General features: G+C 42.3%; 1 protein-coding gene across 1 annotated transcript; it reads right to left on the reverse strand.

Annotated features, from left to right (window-relative positions):
* Window positions 1-14,207: 14,207 nt before the first annotated feature.
* LOC120458883 (UDP-glycosyltransferase UGT5) lies at window positions 14,208-15,973 on the reverse strand. Its single transcript, XM_039646719.1, has 2 exons — window positions 15,286-15,973; window positions 14,208-15,229 (listed from the first exon to the last, which is right to left on the reverse strand). Exons 1-2 carry the CDS (start codon window positions 15,966-15,968, stop codon window positions 14,299-14,301), a joined length of 1,614 nt encoding a protein of 537 aa, XP_039502653.1. The 5' UTR covers window positions 15,969-15,973; the 3' UTR covers window positions 14,208-14,298.
* Between the last annotated feature and the right edge of the window lie 1,444 nt (window positions 15,974-17,417).

Genomic DNA, 17,417 nt, shown 5'->3' on the forward strand with positions numbered 1-17,417 from the left:
TAGCGCACATCTCGCTCTTCCTGGAACTGAAAGATCATCTTACATGATGTTTGCCCGCGACTCTTTACAGTTTATTCCCCAATTAAATAATCAATAAACTGAGTATTAACATTAGTTCTCATGCGATAGCCCGCTCGATCTGGCTGGCAGCCAACCCTTTGCATTCATTGTTCAATTTGTCAAGTGATGTGAGGGCGAGGAGAAACAATTAAAAGAAACAATCTGAAATAGGAAACCCACTGTTTGACTGCCTCGAACGGGACAATGTGGTCTTGTGTTTTTGGGACATTCCCATCTGGTTTTCTTGGAAAATGGTCAGCATGCAAGGGAGCTATTAGGTATTCCCCCGGGGGGAATAGCTACAAATCGCATCGTGGCTAAGTAATGCAGCAAATGGAACAAATGTATGCATTAGTCAGAGAAACAAGAGATACAGAAAAGATAGAAACTAATCGATAAGGAAACCGTTTAGGAATCTCACTAGTTGCATAGTCAGTTTTCACTGAGTTTGGTAATACAGTTTTTAGTTCCAACTGTAAAAGGTTGATTTGAATACTTATTCAAACATAAAAATCAAAAACATCATACTGGAGTCTGTACATTGGCAACTAGCAACATAGATATACACATGGCTAAAAATTGTTCACCGTTTGGCCCAAAAAGCCTCCAGCTGCAAACTCTATAAGACGGAATTGATTATATTTCAAGAACTCATTGTTATCGCCATCTGCAGCCAGTTCTCAGCTTTCAACCCAAAACAATATTCCGTAAAACTGGGGGCTCGGCCAGCTCCTGTCTTTCATTTGTGCACACATCTGGGTTTTATGCATTCCCGTCTCACCAAAGCTGGAGAACCCAGCCTGAAGCCCATTTGCTGCTGCTAACTGGCAAAGTTACTAATTTTTAGCACCGACCTCCGACGATTTCCCTCTCTCCGACTCCGCCTGAACCAATGCCAATGCCAAAGTCATCCTCCTGCCCACCAATGGCACTCCCAATCCTTCCGGTTTCGGAGTCCTGCACTTGGTTGCGTGTCGGGCGTCTGGCAAAGTCAGTTGCAGCTACCAAGTACTATATTGTTGCCGTCTGGCTGGGTTGGCCTGGGTTGAGCTGAGCTGAGCTGGATTTCAGAGTCATTGGCAATACGTCGTAGGGGCTGTCGCTTGAGCTGCCAGCAAACTGCTGATAATTAATATTTTATGCACACGTCTGCGTTGATTTCTATCTTTATTGTTGTTTGTCTGCCAGACAAACAGTCAGTCAGCCAGCCATCGCAGTTAGCCTTGATTCGCCTTGATTCTCCTTGGTGCGGCTATATTTGGATGGCTCTATTCAAAGTTGGCCAGGAAGTATAGTACGGAATAGAATCCTTAATGATCTTCAATTTCTACTTTTTCTTTTATTAGTAACGACTCTACTGGGTAAGCAACAGTCGACTACTGCCCACCTTAGCGCCACGCTCCTTTTTCCATCTTTTCCGCTATTGTTTGGCCATTGCCAAACGCCTTTGAATGGCTTTTCATTTGGAAAATGTCTGCACAATGTGTCCTGCGGTTCATTACACTTTCTGTTTAGCTTGCTACCCCCAGCTGCGACCCCATAAACCACCTGCTCCCCCGCTTTCTCCAATGGCTATTATTAAAAGTTCATTAAAAACTCCCTCGAAATGGCGCAATTTTCTATTGGCAGCCCTCTATCTATATTTGCAATAATTAATGGCTGATTACTGGCAGGGCGAACTTCTTTTTTTTTTTTGTGCCGTACTTTACTTTATCATCCACTCCAGCACTTTGTTTGGCTTTCAGCTTGACGAACTGGAATTCATGCCTTATCTGTATTTGGAATATCCCACGACTATTTCCGAATTTTCCCCATTTCGTGTGCCGTTTTCACTTTTAATTTTACGGTGTTCTACCTTTGGGGCAACTCATGCTACTCTGCCACAAATGGTTGAATTTTATATATATGTATGTACCTTTAAACCTATTCATTATTCAAAGAGTGTAAATTTTAAGTTTATTACCAAATTTCAATTTTACCACTTCGTCGCAAGCTGAAGTCTCAGTTGAATGCACTGAACTTAAATGTCTCGTCTTGCTGGTCTCGATTTTTATGGAGACTTGCCCATAACAAGGAGCTTTATTAGTTTTCGCCGCCGGGCGTAACCAAGCAGGCACATCAAGCCAGAAAGGATACGAGACTCGAAACACGAGACCCACCCACCGCACAAAGGACCTTCTTTGCAGCAAGACAAACAACGGAATCATGCGTGAACATTAATTCGATTTGCGCAGATGTTCGGCCAGCAGGAGTGCGAAGGACCACCACAAGGACAATGGAGGGTGCAGTCCGCAGCTTTAATTTCGCATATTACCCGGTGAACTGTTGACAACGGTGGATACGCTCACCTCGACCCATCCGATTCGATTCCACGGCTGCCACTAGTGGCGGAGGATGTGTATGTGGGTGTGAGGAGTGTCCTGGCTGGTGTCCTGGCTAGTGTCCTGGCTCGGTGTCCAACTCATCCCCCAGGTGGCGCTGGGTGTGTGTACTTATGCATTTGATCCCTTGCTCGGTGACCTGGAGTTTTATTTTCCTGTTCGGTGGTTGGTGCGCGTCCTTTTGATCTGGTCAGTGGCAATGGTTGGGGTTTTGTTTCCGTGTTTGCCGCGGGTAATGCAATTAATGTGATTTTTGGTTGCAAATTAAATGTATTTATCAGCGTTTATCAATTAATTTCCATTTTCATTTACGGTAGACCGTTGCTCGGCTCTCGGTTTCTGCGGGAGTTTGACAAATTACAAAAAAATGATTAAAACCCGACACTCTGAGTGAGCAGGTCCTTTCATCGAATTTAATTGAATATTGTGCTGGGATTTATGGCTCAATGGTCAGTCATCTTCAGATCTGAATTAATATTCAGTAGCACTTGCATAATGTGCCAAAACTAAACAATCAATCTACTTGCAAACACATTCACACACTCCCACTGACTGGCTGGCTGGCTGGCTTTTTGGTGTAGTTTGCTAATTTATTTGTTTGGCCACGCCCCCTGGCTTGTCCAAAACCTCGCCCCTTTATCGGCCCCTATGCTAATAATGTATCGTAATTTATTTTCAACATGTTGACAGCCAATGCCGCATTTTGGTGCCGTAAATTTTGTTGCGTGCCTCATCCATGACGATTATTACTGCTGCCTGCGATTTTGGTTGCCACACTGGCTGTTTCCGCCGATGGTGCTGATGTTGCTCGAACTTGATTTTAGAAAATTTAATTAAAGGTGATAAACTGCTGTCGGATTTCATTTTGACTATAACTCATGCAGATGCAGCTTTACACATTTTTCGAGGTATTGTTATTTCATGGGTTTCGACTAAAATGAGCAAGCGATTATGAATAGCGGCAGTGTAAAGAGTATAGATGCACCTAATTGTATATCATTTTCTATAACATCTGCATCTGACAACGCAATCTAACCTATAACTTTTTGGATGATTTTAATAACAGAAATTTTTGGCCACTATCTGCATTATTCATAAAGGATTAGTTACATCATTACATTTTGCAATACATGGGTAAAATTGAAGTTATCATTTTTTGAATGCCATTCGATTGGGATTCGATTTTGTGGCGATTAACTACCATTAATTATTTGATTATTTATTTTTGTGAAAATGTTTACCCAATTTGATCGCATTGCCCAATGGGCTAATGTGAAATGATGAGCATTCTTCCTAGAAAACTAAACAAAGTTATCTTTAATATAAAGGTTGACCCACTTTTTAAACAAGACCTGGAGTAGCGGGGACATCATGTTCGGCAAACCCAGTATATCGTTCTATTATGTTTTGAACTCCAACAAAAGTCGTCGGTCTCCCATTCCAGGTCATTTTACTGGCAAGGCGTGCGGTAAAAAGCAGAACAAAATTAATTTAAGTTTATTGACATATTGCTAATTAGACAGAACATGACAGCGTATCAAGATTTATAGCGCCCGATAAGCAACAGAAGTCGAGTCTCCGTCCCCAACAACATGCGAGTATATAAGTATAAGTAGGGAGTGGGGATTGCAGGGGACTGCAGGGCGGATCAATGAACGCATTCATTTTAATTGGTAGACATGGAAAATATGCCAAACAAAGGAAAGCGAGGCAAGAAAAATCATGCGAGCGCTGGGGGAGGAAAATCCCGCTCCAGGCAGCGGAAAGTCGCAGTCGCTCTAATTAAATGCACTTGAGAATGCAGGCGAATGTGTGCCCCCCTACCCCCCTTCCCGACCCTCTTTTTTTATGGTGAAAGAGAACGGTGGGGAAGGGGGAGCACGGTTCACTGGAATTTATGTGACTTCCCCTCAGAATGTCTCGTAATTCTCAAACCTACAAGAAGTGCATAAAGTTTCGACATTTGTTTTCAAACAACTTGATTTTTTATTGTTCGCCTGGATATGCTTACCTTTTAAAATAGTGCCCGTCGTCTTTGGAAAGTTGGAAAATGGTGGGGGCTGGACTATTGATTGCTCCAGCGATGGCATATAAAAACATAAAGTCTATAGATAGGAGAAAACACTAAAACTGCTGTTGTCCCGCCATATCCTGCCACATCGCGCCATGTCCCGCCATTATGCAGACATTAAAACAAGGATCAGATTTCGGTTTCCAAAGTCTGATTCTATCGACGAGTTTTCTTATGTATGAAAAGAATCCGCAACTGGAACCCTTAGCAATATATCGAATAAAAATCTCCTTGAAAATAGGTTTTTTTTTTATTATGCTTATAATAATATACGTATACATATTTCGTACATGTATACCTGTTATTTTTCCTAGTAAATATACTAAATATTTATTAAACTTCGTCAAAAAAAAATTATTAAGTATTTTGCCTGCATGTACAATGTAGGGGTTTATGACGTTGTTCGAGGGAGTCGGATAGCCACTGAGATAATGACCGAAATTGGAGATGGTTCAGTTTTCCGAAAATGTAAAGCTGCATTCATGTGCTATGTTAATTAAAATAATAAAATATTATTATTGTTTTTTGAGCTCAGTACTGTTTGTAAGAATAATAATTTGTAAAAATACCCTATTGGTCTCTCATGTTTCTGTTTTGATTTACTGTTTGTTTTCTAAACTCGTTTTCTCTGTTTCAGTCGATTTCTTTGTCATTTAAATTGCAGAAATATATGGCACTATGTATTACTTATTAATTAATGTAATACTTTAATTTGGCCTTCTGCTTGACATTAAACCAGGGACTATAATGTGGTCAAGCAATTATTATTCTACCAAAACTAATTGTTCACATTCCTCGATTTGACAAGAATAAGGAAGAATAGAGGTGTTCTTCAGTAATAAGGATGTCACGGAAAGGAGGAAAATCCATTTCCATTGCAAGGATGTGCAACGAGGAGCGGAAAAAATCCTGCAAAGGAACCTGGCCAGCAACTAGCCAATTTCCGTTTTTCATGTTGCGAAATATGTCAACTTTGGCAGGATTTGTGATTTCGAACGCACACACAGACGGCACCGCTTGTGTTTCTACACATATAGGACATTTGAAGTTGCCCCTTTATTAGTGTCCTGCCTGCCCTGCCCTGCCCTGCCTGCTCCTGACTCAGCATATCCTGCGACCCGGAAATTTTTCAACGCATATGCCAATTTTGCTGTCACGTTTTGCAATTCTTTCACTGGGGCCCCCCTGACAGCCAAGTTAACTGCTCGGTCCGCCCATTCAAATGTGTCAATCAATGTGGGCTGGGTATATGGTATATGCTATACTATACTACATACGTTGGTATTGGCGTGGAAAGTCCAGGCTGCACTCCCACAAAGGGTTAATTGCGATTTGAATGTGGAAAAGCGTGCAGTTGGTGTCCTAATTATGAATTCTCCAATGCAACTTCACTTCTATTTGGTTCGTGACAGCTTGGCGTCTTCGCCATCCTAGGGGTTGATTTTCCCGCCAGTTCGCACAAATTGAACCGTAATTGTTAAATAATAGGGGTGCTGCCAACTGCGGTTATAAAGCAATCAGTGCACTGCAGTGCAAGGGAAAAGTTTTGAGATAACAAAGGAATTCGCCGAAGAGAGTTATTACATTAATTGCAGTTCCCTTTGATATGCCAAACACATAATTAAGTGTTTAATAAGTTTTGGTACCTTTTAAGCAACTCCCACAACATGGATCTATATAAATCAGAATCGCCAATTAGCATTTAAGTTTCAAAACGAGGTAGTTTCTATCTGTATTGTAGATGTGGCGGTACAGTCAGTTCAAAAGCTCGTTCCCTTTTTAAGGTTAGGGACCATGAGAATGCCATCTCCTTCTTTTCCGATTGTAATGCATTGGCAATGACGTATTTACGGCACTGCCACTTTTCCATAGGGAAGTCCTTCCAGAAATGGAACCCTGGCTCTGTAAAACTGGCATCAAAGCAACCACAGCTGAGGCTGAGAATCCCCGGCATTCGGCGCTTGGATTATTCAGTTTGTTTGTTTTTTGATTAAGCGAATTTACGGCGCACATTCAGAGCCCGAATGCGCCACGTGTGCACCCCTGAAAGCGGAAATTGTGGGTGTGGGAAAGGACCTGCTGCAGTTGAGGCTGAAAAATTATTTATTTAAAAAAACCAGCACGCTTGAAAAATGATTTTTGGCAATTAGCAGCAACGTCGTTCGCCAGCAGTAAAGAAAACATTTCCCCCCACCCAAATGGCTGCCACCCACCCAAAAAAACACCCAACCAACAACACGAACTTTCGTCTTTTATTCGCTCTTTTTTTCCGGCAAAGAACACGCGTCCGCTTTATTATCCTGCTGCGGCGATTGCAACCTGAGGGATTCGGGAATAAATTATCTGGTTGCACATTTCCCCCTTTTTTTTTCCCACCAGCTGCGCGTGCTGGTGCGTGCGCCACGCCCACCTGGCCACGCCCTTGTTCCGGAGACCACAACGCCGAGGAATATAGGGCTGCATAATAATGTTATTAAATTAAATATTTGCTTTGGGGTATACGATTTCATAATTTAATTAATTTTTTACATGCTTGACTCGAACGTCTTGAAAAACTTGAATGAAGACGGAGCGAGGCCCGGAAAAATATTGAATTTTACGGAGCTTGTTGTTTGATAAATGATTGCCATGGTTGCAACTTGGGGGCGGGGCTGTGGGTGGTTGCGGTGCTGCAGGGCGAATCAGTAAGTGAGTGCTGATGACGAGGTCGCCCAGTGGGTGGTTGCCACTGCGATTGATTTCCCGGCTGGGCGAGGTGAACTCCAAACGAGGCTTTAAGGAGGCAAACGTTAGGTGGCTTCAGATACTGGGCCACATTTTCTTAAAGCCAGAGATGAGATAGTCACGCATTGATATGAGTATATAGGAGGTGGTAATACTAAAAAAATATATCTAAAATGACTAAATATTACTTCTTTAATATTATTAAAGTTGCAATATATTAGATTTCTTTATATATTACAATATGCTTTTGAATTAAGAACACAAAACTCTATCAGCTCGGTTTTTTTAATGAATATTTGCTATAAACGTTATAAAATAAAGCGTTGATTTAAGAATGGGTAACTAGCTTTTAGTGTTCTTTACTAAATCGTGGTATTTTTCGGTTGTCCTTTTCCCGTTGATGTGCCACTTTTCAGCTTGTTAACTACGCCTTGGATATTCGCTTCCTTTCTTTCCCGAGAATTCCTTCCCTTCAGTCTTTTTTCCTGGCCGCCAGTAACTATCCCATTTCTTGTGCAGTTAGCAATGCTTTAGACCGCCTCCTCCCTGGGATCTTGACGACTATTAAGAAACTCATCTTTTATACAATTTGCGAGCATTGAAGGCCCGCGGCTAGAGCCTAAAAACAGAATCCCCTGCGTCCTGCCAACTCCGCCAGGCTGAAACCATTCGAGAAGAACGAGGAGAACGCGAAGAACTTTTAGCTAATTTCATGGAATTGTTTGGGGACCATGGTGCGCGGGAGAGGGGCGTGTGGCGAGGGGTTGGGGCGTGGAGCGGCAGCAGCTGCAAATGCAACTTTTACATACATTCTATGCAATTTGCCACGGCTCACATTTCGGGGAAACCCCCCTGCTCCTGCCCGTGCCACAGCTCCCCGCGCATTTCGCATTCATCTTTAAAGCGAGGGAGTGTGGACTGGGCACTGTGCCCATTCAGTGCTAGGAGGTTTTTTGAAAACGTAAAATTTCTAATTTTATTTGCCCAGGCAACTATACAAAAGCATACTGGCGTGCGCTTATTATCCTGTGCGTGCTGCAGCCACCCCTCCTCCGCCGGATCCTCCCGCGACCATCCCCAGCACCAGCATCACCGCTGGCCCAGCTGGGCATTGTCCTGTCGCAGGACACGGGCGCCGTTGTTGCCGCTGCCGGGCATTTGCTTTTAATGCCTATTAAGCCTAGCAATTAGTGAAGTATTGGTTTTTGAATGGGATGCATTCGGCGTGGGAGCCTCGACGGACGGGGATATACTTTTGGCAGGACAACGGAGTGTGTATCCTTGCACTCGGATACTATGATTTATACGTAGTCGCATTAAATTGCCAGGACATGGTGAAGCAGTTTGGCTGCTTTAATTTGGAAGGGAACCCATGCAATGCGTGAGGAAACTAAGACTGAAACTCTTTACAAAGATATTAAAGTATTCGTTGTTAATAGAAAAATGTAAAAACTAAAGAATCTTTACTAATTTAAAATGTTGACATACTCAGACATATTTATATACAAGAGCAGAAGTTCCAGGAACCCACTGATGAAATCATATTTAGTCGCACCAAAGTTCCCTGAACGGAAAACATTAAAATAATTTCTACCAAACTATTTGCAGTCAGCTACCTCGGCAGCTTCGCCTAGCTGCGGGCCAGAACATCAACTTTATTTAAATTAATTTAATTAAATTTAATTTTTAACGAAAAATGGAATGAAGCAAACAACAAACAGGTACCCCGCGGCACATTTCGCAAAAAAGGCGGCAGGACTTGAAGCAGCACCAAAAAGTGGGAGCACAGCTCGGAAATCTGACGGAGGTCCTTCTTCTCCTGGTGGTCCGCTGTCTTTGTTTCTGAATTGTTCGCCTCGGGTCACGCGATTTGGAGTAGCGGAAAATCGCGGAACTGGAATTGAAATGCAAATGTCAAATCCCTGGATCCGTTGCTCTTCCATTTCCACTGTCACTTTGGAATCGTTGCCCACATCTCATGCCAGTCACGTTTCTCGATTTGTAATTGAAACGAATCTTATGCCCACGATGGAATTTCATTGTTTTTGAAGTTTCGCATAATAACATTAAAGCATATAAAGAATGCTTAAACCAACATATTTGTGTGAGGAATATCATATTTTCTTTAGGTATAAGTAGCACTCCCATTACTGATAATTTTATATAGGAACTTATTGCATAGTTGGGAATGCTAGTTTCAAGGAGCTGCTGCCTTCGTTCAATATACATATGTATATCTATGTATACAAATTATGCATCGCTAAAAAGCACCATTGAAAGATATCCTTTTTAGGAATATAATGACCGTATTAACAAGGGCACTTATAAGTTCTTAGCAAGAATAAATATGTCAACCGAAAGTTTGCACAGTTTCTACAGAAAAGTCCTTCGCCCCCAAGGATGCAGCCCTCTTGTGAGCGGAGCCATAAGTGTGTGCAATGATTTCTAATTATGACTTTTAGCCCCATTCAATGGCAAAGTTAAAGTTTTCACTTACCCCTTCCCGCCATGTAGAAAAAACTACTGTCAATGCCTTTCTTGCTGGATTCGATAACAATTAAAAGTTTCGCACTTGTAAAATTAATTTAAAGCAGCTAAGAGTAGAACAAATATGGATGCATTCATTGGATATCCTTGATTGCAGAACAGAGCCGTAATTGCTGAAAGGCTGCTTCCCACTTTTTATAATTTTGTTGTCCAAGATCGATAACTGAATATTGTAATTCGGCCTTATTATCCTGGAAAAATTAATTGGACTGCTTCTACGGTTTTCCAACTTTAATTTTTTCCAGAAATCATAAAGTTGAATTGTAATTTTATAGGCATCTGGAGTAATAGACTACTAAAGATACTTTCCAATGGAGTGACTCTAGTTTTGGGGGAGTGAAGTGTTATTCCGCTTTTGATTAAGTGCGGGAAATTAGAAGTAGTTCAAATAATCAAATTAGCATAAGGTTTATGAAGTTTGATTTATGGAACTCTCGAATGAAACCTTGAAATAATTACAGCTTTCCAACTGCCCCACTCATTTCATCAGAGAGCGTTAAAAACCGAACTGCATAGATGGATGGAATGAAGCAGCTCGCAACAGCACTCGAAATTTCGTAGGCAAATGAAGGAAATTTTGGCTTTTCCACTGCTTTTCAATGCAACTGCCCCCACTCGACAGCCACTGCAGCTCCCGATGTGGAGGCAGGCAATCCCCATGCCTGCGCAGCTTCATTTTGCTCCATCATTCGGAGCTCCATCTTCATTAAAAGTTGCTCCTGCTCGGCTCAGTTTTCAATTAAACTAAAGCGCCTCGGGCTATGCGATGCATTGATTCCATTTCAGTTTTCGTTGGCCTAATTGCAAATTAGCTTGCCGATTAACCCCCAACCCCACAACCCCACCGACCTATACAGCATTTCTCATTTCTCATTTCTCGTTTTTCCTACTTTAGATCGCGCACTCGTTTTGAAGGGCGGAAATCGCCTGGCAAGCAATTAGAGAAACTGTCAAAAAAAAATCCGATGAACTATTTTTAAAGCCAAACAAGAAATGAAAGAACTTTCCATGTCAGTTTGGTTGCCATCAAATTTCAAACCGATTTTTCACTAAATCGACAGGGCAACCATCCGTTGACAAAGGCGAAGGGTTCTCAGGTTTCACCCATGTCACTGAATAGATTATGAAATTATACAATAGATATGTAAATACACAGGGAGAATCAATAACGTTAAAAGTAGAAAAGATACTTGAGACTTAAAGAGCTGAATATGAGAACTTAATTGTATGAACATATACATACAAGCTTTATTTTTTATCTTGTTTTGGAATTTGCTAAGGACTAACGAACTACACAACCCAATGCAAACATGAATAACAACTTTCAAATCTGGTTGTTAACAGTTTCAAATTGAATTACATTCATTGGAGATAAAAGCAAAGGCCTCTGGCTTATATATTGCTTAATACTTTCTAATGAATCAAAATGCAATGTTGTATAGGTTCTCTTCTCGAAGACAGCTAGCTAACCAACAGATACAGTATCCTTTACTTAGTGCTGACCATCATTTCATTAGACACAGCGCGTATCTCGGTGCAACAAGGGATACTTTTTATGGGGTGTTGTGCAACAGGAAACAGGGCCAACTAAGAGCTCCTCCTTTTTTTCTCATGCAGGTAGCAACCGCACCTGTGGTCTGAATGCGATTAATGGCTAGAACTGCGGATAAAATGCTAGGGGCCACACACATTTTCGATCCCCTCAAGTGGCACATGTGTTCGGTTTTGGGAACACATACAGTAATGACCATTAGGCTCGAATTCGATTTCAGGTAGCTGGACCGATATTTTATTTTATTTCGTGGGAAATTGCTTGAAAGTAATTATGTAATTGGCTTCCATCACAAGGGGCGGAGATCAAAAAGGGAAAGGCGCCTTCATCCAGACTGTTTTATATTGTTGAACTGTCATTTTCCAAGACGAAGGAGGAAAGAAGGACTTCTTACCTTTTTTATTACCTTTTCTTTGTTTTTTTCTTGGATTAGCTCGCGTCAATTGTCAGTTTCCGTTCTCATTTGTTATTTTGCGGGCTCACGCACCTTATTCCTTTGCCCAAATGCCACATGTGGCAGATTATGTCATTTTGGGGGCATCTTTCTTTTTTTTTTTTTTTTTTGGCCAAATGTCAGGTGCCTTGAAAATGACGGTAAGGCATTAGCAATTATTAAACGGTTCATTGCCTCGACTGAAATTGTCAGGAAGAGTTTTCCCCAGCCTTTCCTTTAATTTTCTGAATATGTTGAAGTTGAAGTTAAGACAGTAGGAAGCAGTCAGCTATAAAAACATGTTCTCTTTGCAAATGAACTTGATATTTAGCATTTCTTGATATTTACCAAACATAATATCGCATATCTCACATACTCTTAGAAAAACGTAAACTTTATGGCAGAAAGAAAGGGGACTTCTGGAAATTGTGCCATAAATACATTAAACACAGATGTCAAGTCACAATTAATACAGCCGGAGAGAACACAATTTCACGCCGCAGACCTCGGGATATCCGCGATCTAATCCAATCCGTAATCTACCCCTTGGCCCACAGCTGAATGGGAGAAATCGAGTGGGCCGTGAAACCGATATGTTTCAATCAGTATAATTTTTTTTTTCGGGGTTCCCCGGACAATTTGCACCCCGCACGTGCCCCGAGCGGAGTGCAATTGCAATTACTTTCAGAGCTCGAAATTTAACGATGGGAAAACACAAATTGCACGGAGAACGGTGAGCACTTGGAAGGAAATTCAATTTCAATGAGGCTCATCAAAGTTTTCCGCTGCGTGGGAAAGCGGCTTGTTGTGGTTGGTTGCCTAACTTTCGCACATCCATTACGATATCAGTGATCTTCAGAGATGACGAAGGTCGACCTTCAGCAGAAGGGGAGTGGCCATAGAGCTGCATTATGTGCCGCATGTCCTACGGTTTTAAATTACTTTTGTGGTGAATTATGGCGACAAGCCCAACGAGGCTACCACATACAGGATATATTCGATTTGAATTCCTTTGTTTTTCACAAAAACCACTTCGCATTGCATTTCATTTGTTTTTCATGTGCGGCGGGGAGTGGGAGTGGGAGTTGCGAATACAAATACAAATGCGAATGCGTTTGGTCGCAGGCTTTGTAGGTAATTCAAATTTGTTTGTGCGTAAATTGAAATGCTACGAAAGCGCATAAACATTCCAATCAATTTGTTGGCAAATGAATTATGCATTGAAAATTGCATCGTTTGGTTTTGGGCGTTACATGCGTGGGTTTCCACTGGGCGGGTTGGCATCGAATAAATGCATTGACGAGCCGCCCAAAGTTAAAGCTGACATATGCCATTGATTTTGGCTACAGATATGCTTAATAGTTTCACAATACGCTCGGCTGGCATTCTATCACCGAAGAGAATGCAGGCATTTGCATCTAAGCTAATTCGATTCAATCGACATTGCATTCAACGCAGCATTTGAAGACTGCTAAATAGAAAATTGCATTATATCTTTTCAGATCAGGATTCGTTATAGCGTGCATTTAATACTCTTTCACTCAGCCCATTGGGACCAAGTTCCCTAATCCCTTCCTGTTAACCTCGGCATGGTTGGAAAAGTCTATCTCCTAGCTTCTACCTGTTACATACTCTGGACCACCACAATATACCCCTTTGTTGCTCGACTAATGGGCTTAAAAGGTTGTGTAAAAACAAAACGAGCCAGCCAAATGGCACTCCCTGGTGGCCTGGTGGTCAAATAAAATCAATAATCCTTAAAAATACAATATTTTACGCAAAAACATATTTTTTAATAGGCTGCACGCGACCAAAAACGGCAGAGAATACATTTTGCGAGTGCACAACAAAAAAAAGCGTTCATAAAAACGAGCCAGGGATTTGCAGAATGCATTTTTTGTAGCCGACGACCAATTTGCAATCAAAGTAATTTTAATGCAAATTTTATATGTAGCCGCACGTATAGTTGTTGCAGCGTAGATAGCACCGCGTTGGCCACCAACTGAGCCCAGGAGCAGCCTGAAAGCCGTAAATAAAAACAAAAAGTGAGCGCCACAGGAAAAGTCGGAATAGGGTCGCAAAAAACTGGCGCTTAACTGCGGACCGGAGGGTCAGACATTCAGTCGTCCCACTTCCCCACATCACCACTTTCCCACTCACCGAAAGCGGTTTGTTTATTTAAATGATTTTATGACTTTTGCGAACACCAAATGGTGACAACTTGTGGCCCTGAAGTTCAGTGCGGCCAAACAAAGAGTGTTTATAAAAATGAAAAAGAAATTGTTAAAATATGATAATGCAAAAAAACGAATATAGAATGCTCGACATTTATACATTTTTCTTACAGTTTTGCGACTAGTGCATTATATTCCATCCCTCCATTTCAATGCAAATATCATATTCATGCTATTAAATACTAGTTCCGGTGCGGTTCCGGTTATTCAATTGATTTGTTTTTATTCTTGCTCGCTTAGTAACTATTTGGCAGGAGTTGGGCAAGTTTTTATCTATAAATACATAGTTTGCAGTACTAGCTCTGTTTTTTCTTGAGCTTTCGTTGCTGATTTACTTTTGACTTTCCAGAACTCTGTCTAAGTTTTCTAAACACTAAACCAAAAACTAATTTAGTAATAAAGCAGAGCGCAACAATAGTTGCCAGGATGACAGCATAGACGTCCAGGTTATGGGCTGCTATGTAGCTCATGTGCACCACAGGACTCTGGATGTGCGCTGCTCCATGGTAGCGCATCACGTACTCCACCCAGTAGATCAGGCTCATTCTAGCACTCATGGGTCGATCTCGATAGAGCGTGGAGAAGGACTTTACGGCAGTGGCGTACTTGGGATTCTCGAGAACCTCCCGAATGCCCTGAAGGAAGCTGTCCTCCTCCAGGGTGAGCAGGCTTTGCTTCAGTCCAAAGCCCTGCCGCACCATGGCATCGGCATTGGCGGGCTGGTCTCCGAAAACTGGCAGGGCCAACATGGGTTTTCCATGGTACTGGGCCTCCGTGATGCCGCCCTTTCCCGCATGGGTGATGAAGAGCGTTAGGTTCGGATGTGCCAGGACGTCGTCCTGGGGCACCCACTTGGAGTAGAGTATGTTTTCCGACCTGCCCGGCACGTTCTCCAAATCGTCACACTTCCAGATCACCTTCTGCTGCAGCTTGGAGAGGACATTGTACATTTTCTGCAACGTGTCGGCGCTCAGGTGATCCTGCTTCAGGTTGGAGCCCAGGCTGAGTAGAATAGCTCCTTGTGGAGCTTCGCCCAGGAACTTCTCCATGTTTTCTGGCAACGCATCCGGCTGTTCCTTGACCTGTATGCCACCGACTTCGATTACAGCTGGTACATTGGGTCGGATGGGTCCCTCGCTGATGCCGTGCGAGGCGAAGAAGATGAGCGAAATGTTTTTGTTCAAGTCCTCATAGCTGGGCAGTGTGGGGTCGTTGCCATAGATCTCCCTGAAAAAAGATCGCTGAAGTGGGTACTATGAATTAAAGAGAATGTTTCTTCCCACCTGTAGATCTTGGTATTCTTCAACTCAATGACGAACATGAACAGCCGAATTGCCAAGCTTCCCAACAGGTTGAGCGCACGGCGTCCAAAGCCCAGGGATTGGCCACTTTCAATGACCATGTTCATTGGCGGCACATAGGAGACTTCCGAAGGGTTTCCCAGCACGTATCCCAAGAAGGATGGTGGGTTCGAAACGGCCACCACCACAGGAACCTTCAGCTTGTGGGCCACGGCCAGTTGATAACTGTTCATAAAGTAGCCCATCAAGACCAAATCGAACTTGTTATCCGCGTGCTCGTAGAGATCTCTGATCAACGGCTGCTTCATCACATCGCCCATCTTGGAGAACGACTCGCTTATCACTTTTAGCGATCGAAACATAGACACAATCGCATTGCTGTTGTCCGTTTTCGACATGCCGCCGACCAGAGAACTGAATGCGTTGAGGGTATCCTCATTCATTGGCACCAGAATGTGATTGATGTTCTTGTGTAAGGACGGCGGTTTTAGAACCGTCACAACAGTCATGTTGTGGCCTTGCTCGGCCAGTATCCGAGCCATCGACATTTGGATGACCAAATGCGACGGACTCAGGCTGGTGAACAGACCCAGAATGTTAGCTCCATGTGCTCCGGCAATCAGAAGCACTATCTGGAGGGCGAGGCACCTCGAAATTCCAACCATTTGACCACGACGGCGATTGCAAGTAAACTGGTTCATTAGTAAATTAGGTCTCGCCTTAAACAGAATCAAACAGATAAGCCTTATCAACCAACTTGGACAATCAGACAATCAGATGGTGACTTGTTTGTTTTCATATTTGAATACCTATTAAGTGATTGCTAATAGCTCTGTATTGCAAGAATTCGCATTAATTTGGGGCTATTAAAGAGCTTATGTAAGCTCTGATGAAACCAGAGCGTTAAAGCAGCGAGTCAGACGAGGATATCGATTTTTCTGGGAGCTAAGTAGCTCAGGTGCATATGGTACGCCATATGGTTGTTCAAAGGATTTCTTCTAGCATTGCCCTTAAGAAGAGCTAGTAACTCAGTATACCCTATGGCGTCTGAATCAGGAAGATTACAAAGCATCGTTATCATCCTCCCAAAACCTGACCACTGAGAAAGCCAGAATGTGGCACTTCTCTTCCTACGCCATCATCATCACTTTTAAGCCGTGACAACCGTCAGGGAATTAAGCCCCTCGTTTGAGCTTCCATGACTTAGAGGTCGTGGCAGACTAAACTGAACAGTAGTGTTTTATACACGATAATGTACAGACGCTCACTTCAGATGACACATCAGTCTGCCGCAGATAAGCCACTCACATCGGTTGGTTTGTTGTGCTAGGCTACGATAACAATTAAGTTCCGCAACTTTGGTATGAACGAGTTGATAGTGGTTACCTTATCACACATAAAAATGTTTGTAATGGTTTGAATGCGATTTCTTAGCTTAGCTATGAATCCATTCACTTCGGTTAGCAACCCTATCTATCTCTATTTAAACTTAAAGTGGCAACTTGGGGCACAAAATTTGAGTCTCAAAGATTTTTCAGGATTTAAGTTGCATTTAGCTTAAAGATCTGCAACATTCACGATACTTTTAGAATTATATTAGAAAAGTAGGTGTGCTCTTAATGGGCCAAATGCCTACTTAAACTACAAGGTTTTATGCTATCTTCGCCAGAGACTGAGTGTAGGAAACTGATTTATCAATGCGAATCAATATGTATTTAGTTTTACGCACACCATTAATCTATTCGATTATCTACCGCTTAAACAACAAAACTAATGGTTGCCATGTGCGTGACGATGGCAAAAGGGTGGGATCCTGTGGGCGTGGTCGTGTTCGCATTTTCGTACCCATTTAATCGTCTGTCTGCCCTGCAAATTCTTAATTAACACGCACACTCGAAGGGCCAAAGGCACACAAATAAATATTTATTGGGTGCGTAGCTCGCTTCGCGCTTTTGTTGGTCAGTTTTGCGCCAAGATTGCCATTCGGTGAACCCGCATTTACCATATTACCATATCCTTTTTGATCACAATGAGGACATTTTATCTATATTAAGTGAGAGATTTATCGAATGCGCGGACTAAACCCTTATTTCACAAAATTAAGATAGATGCTG

Source organism: Drosophila santomea, chromosome 2L (assembly GCF_016746245.2).
Source record: "Drosophila santomea strain STO CAGO 1482 chromosome 2L, Prin_Dsan_1.1, whole genome shotgun sequence".
In the NCBI taxonomy this organism is placed as follows: Eukaryota; Metazoa; Arthropoda; class Insecta; order Diptera; family Drosophilidae; genus Drosophila; species Drosophila santomea.

Excerpts from the sequence above, each read along its gene's own strand:
- LOC120458883 (XM_039646719.1), bottom strand. The coding sequence starts at position 15,968 with ATGGTTGGAATTTCGAGGTGCCTCGCCCTCCAGATAGTGCTTCTGATT. Across the intron at positions 15,230-15,285 it reads AAGAATACCAAGATCTACAG|GGAGATCTATGGCAACGACC; the intron begins GTGGGAAGAAAC and ends ATCTTTTTTCAG.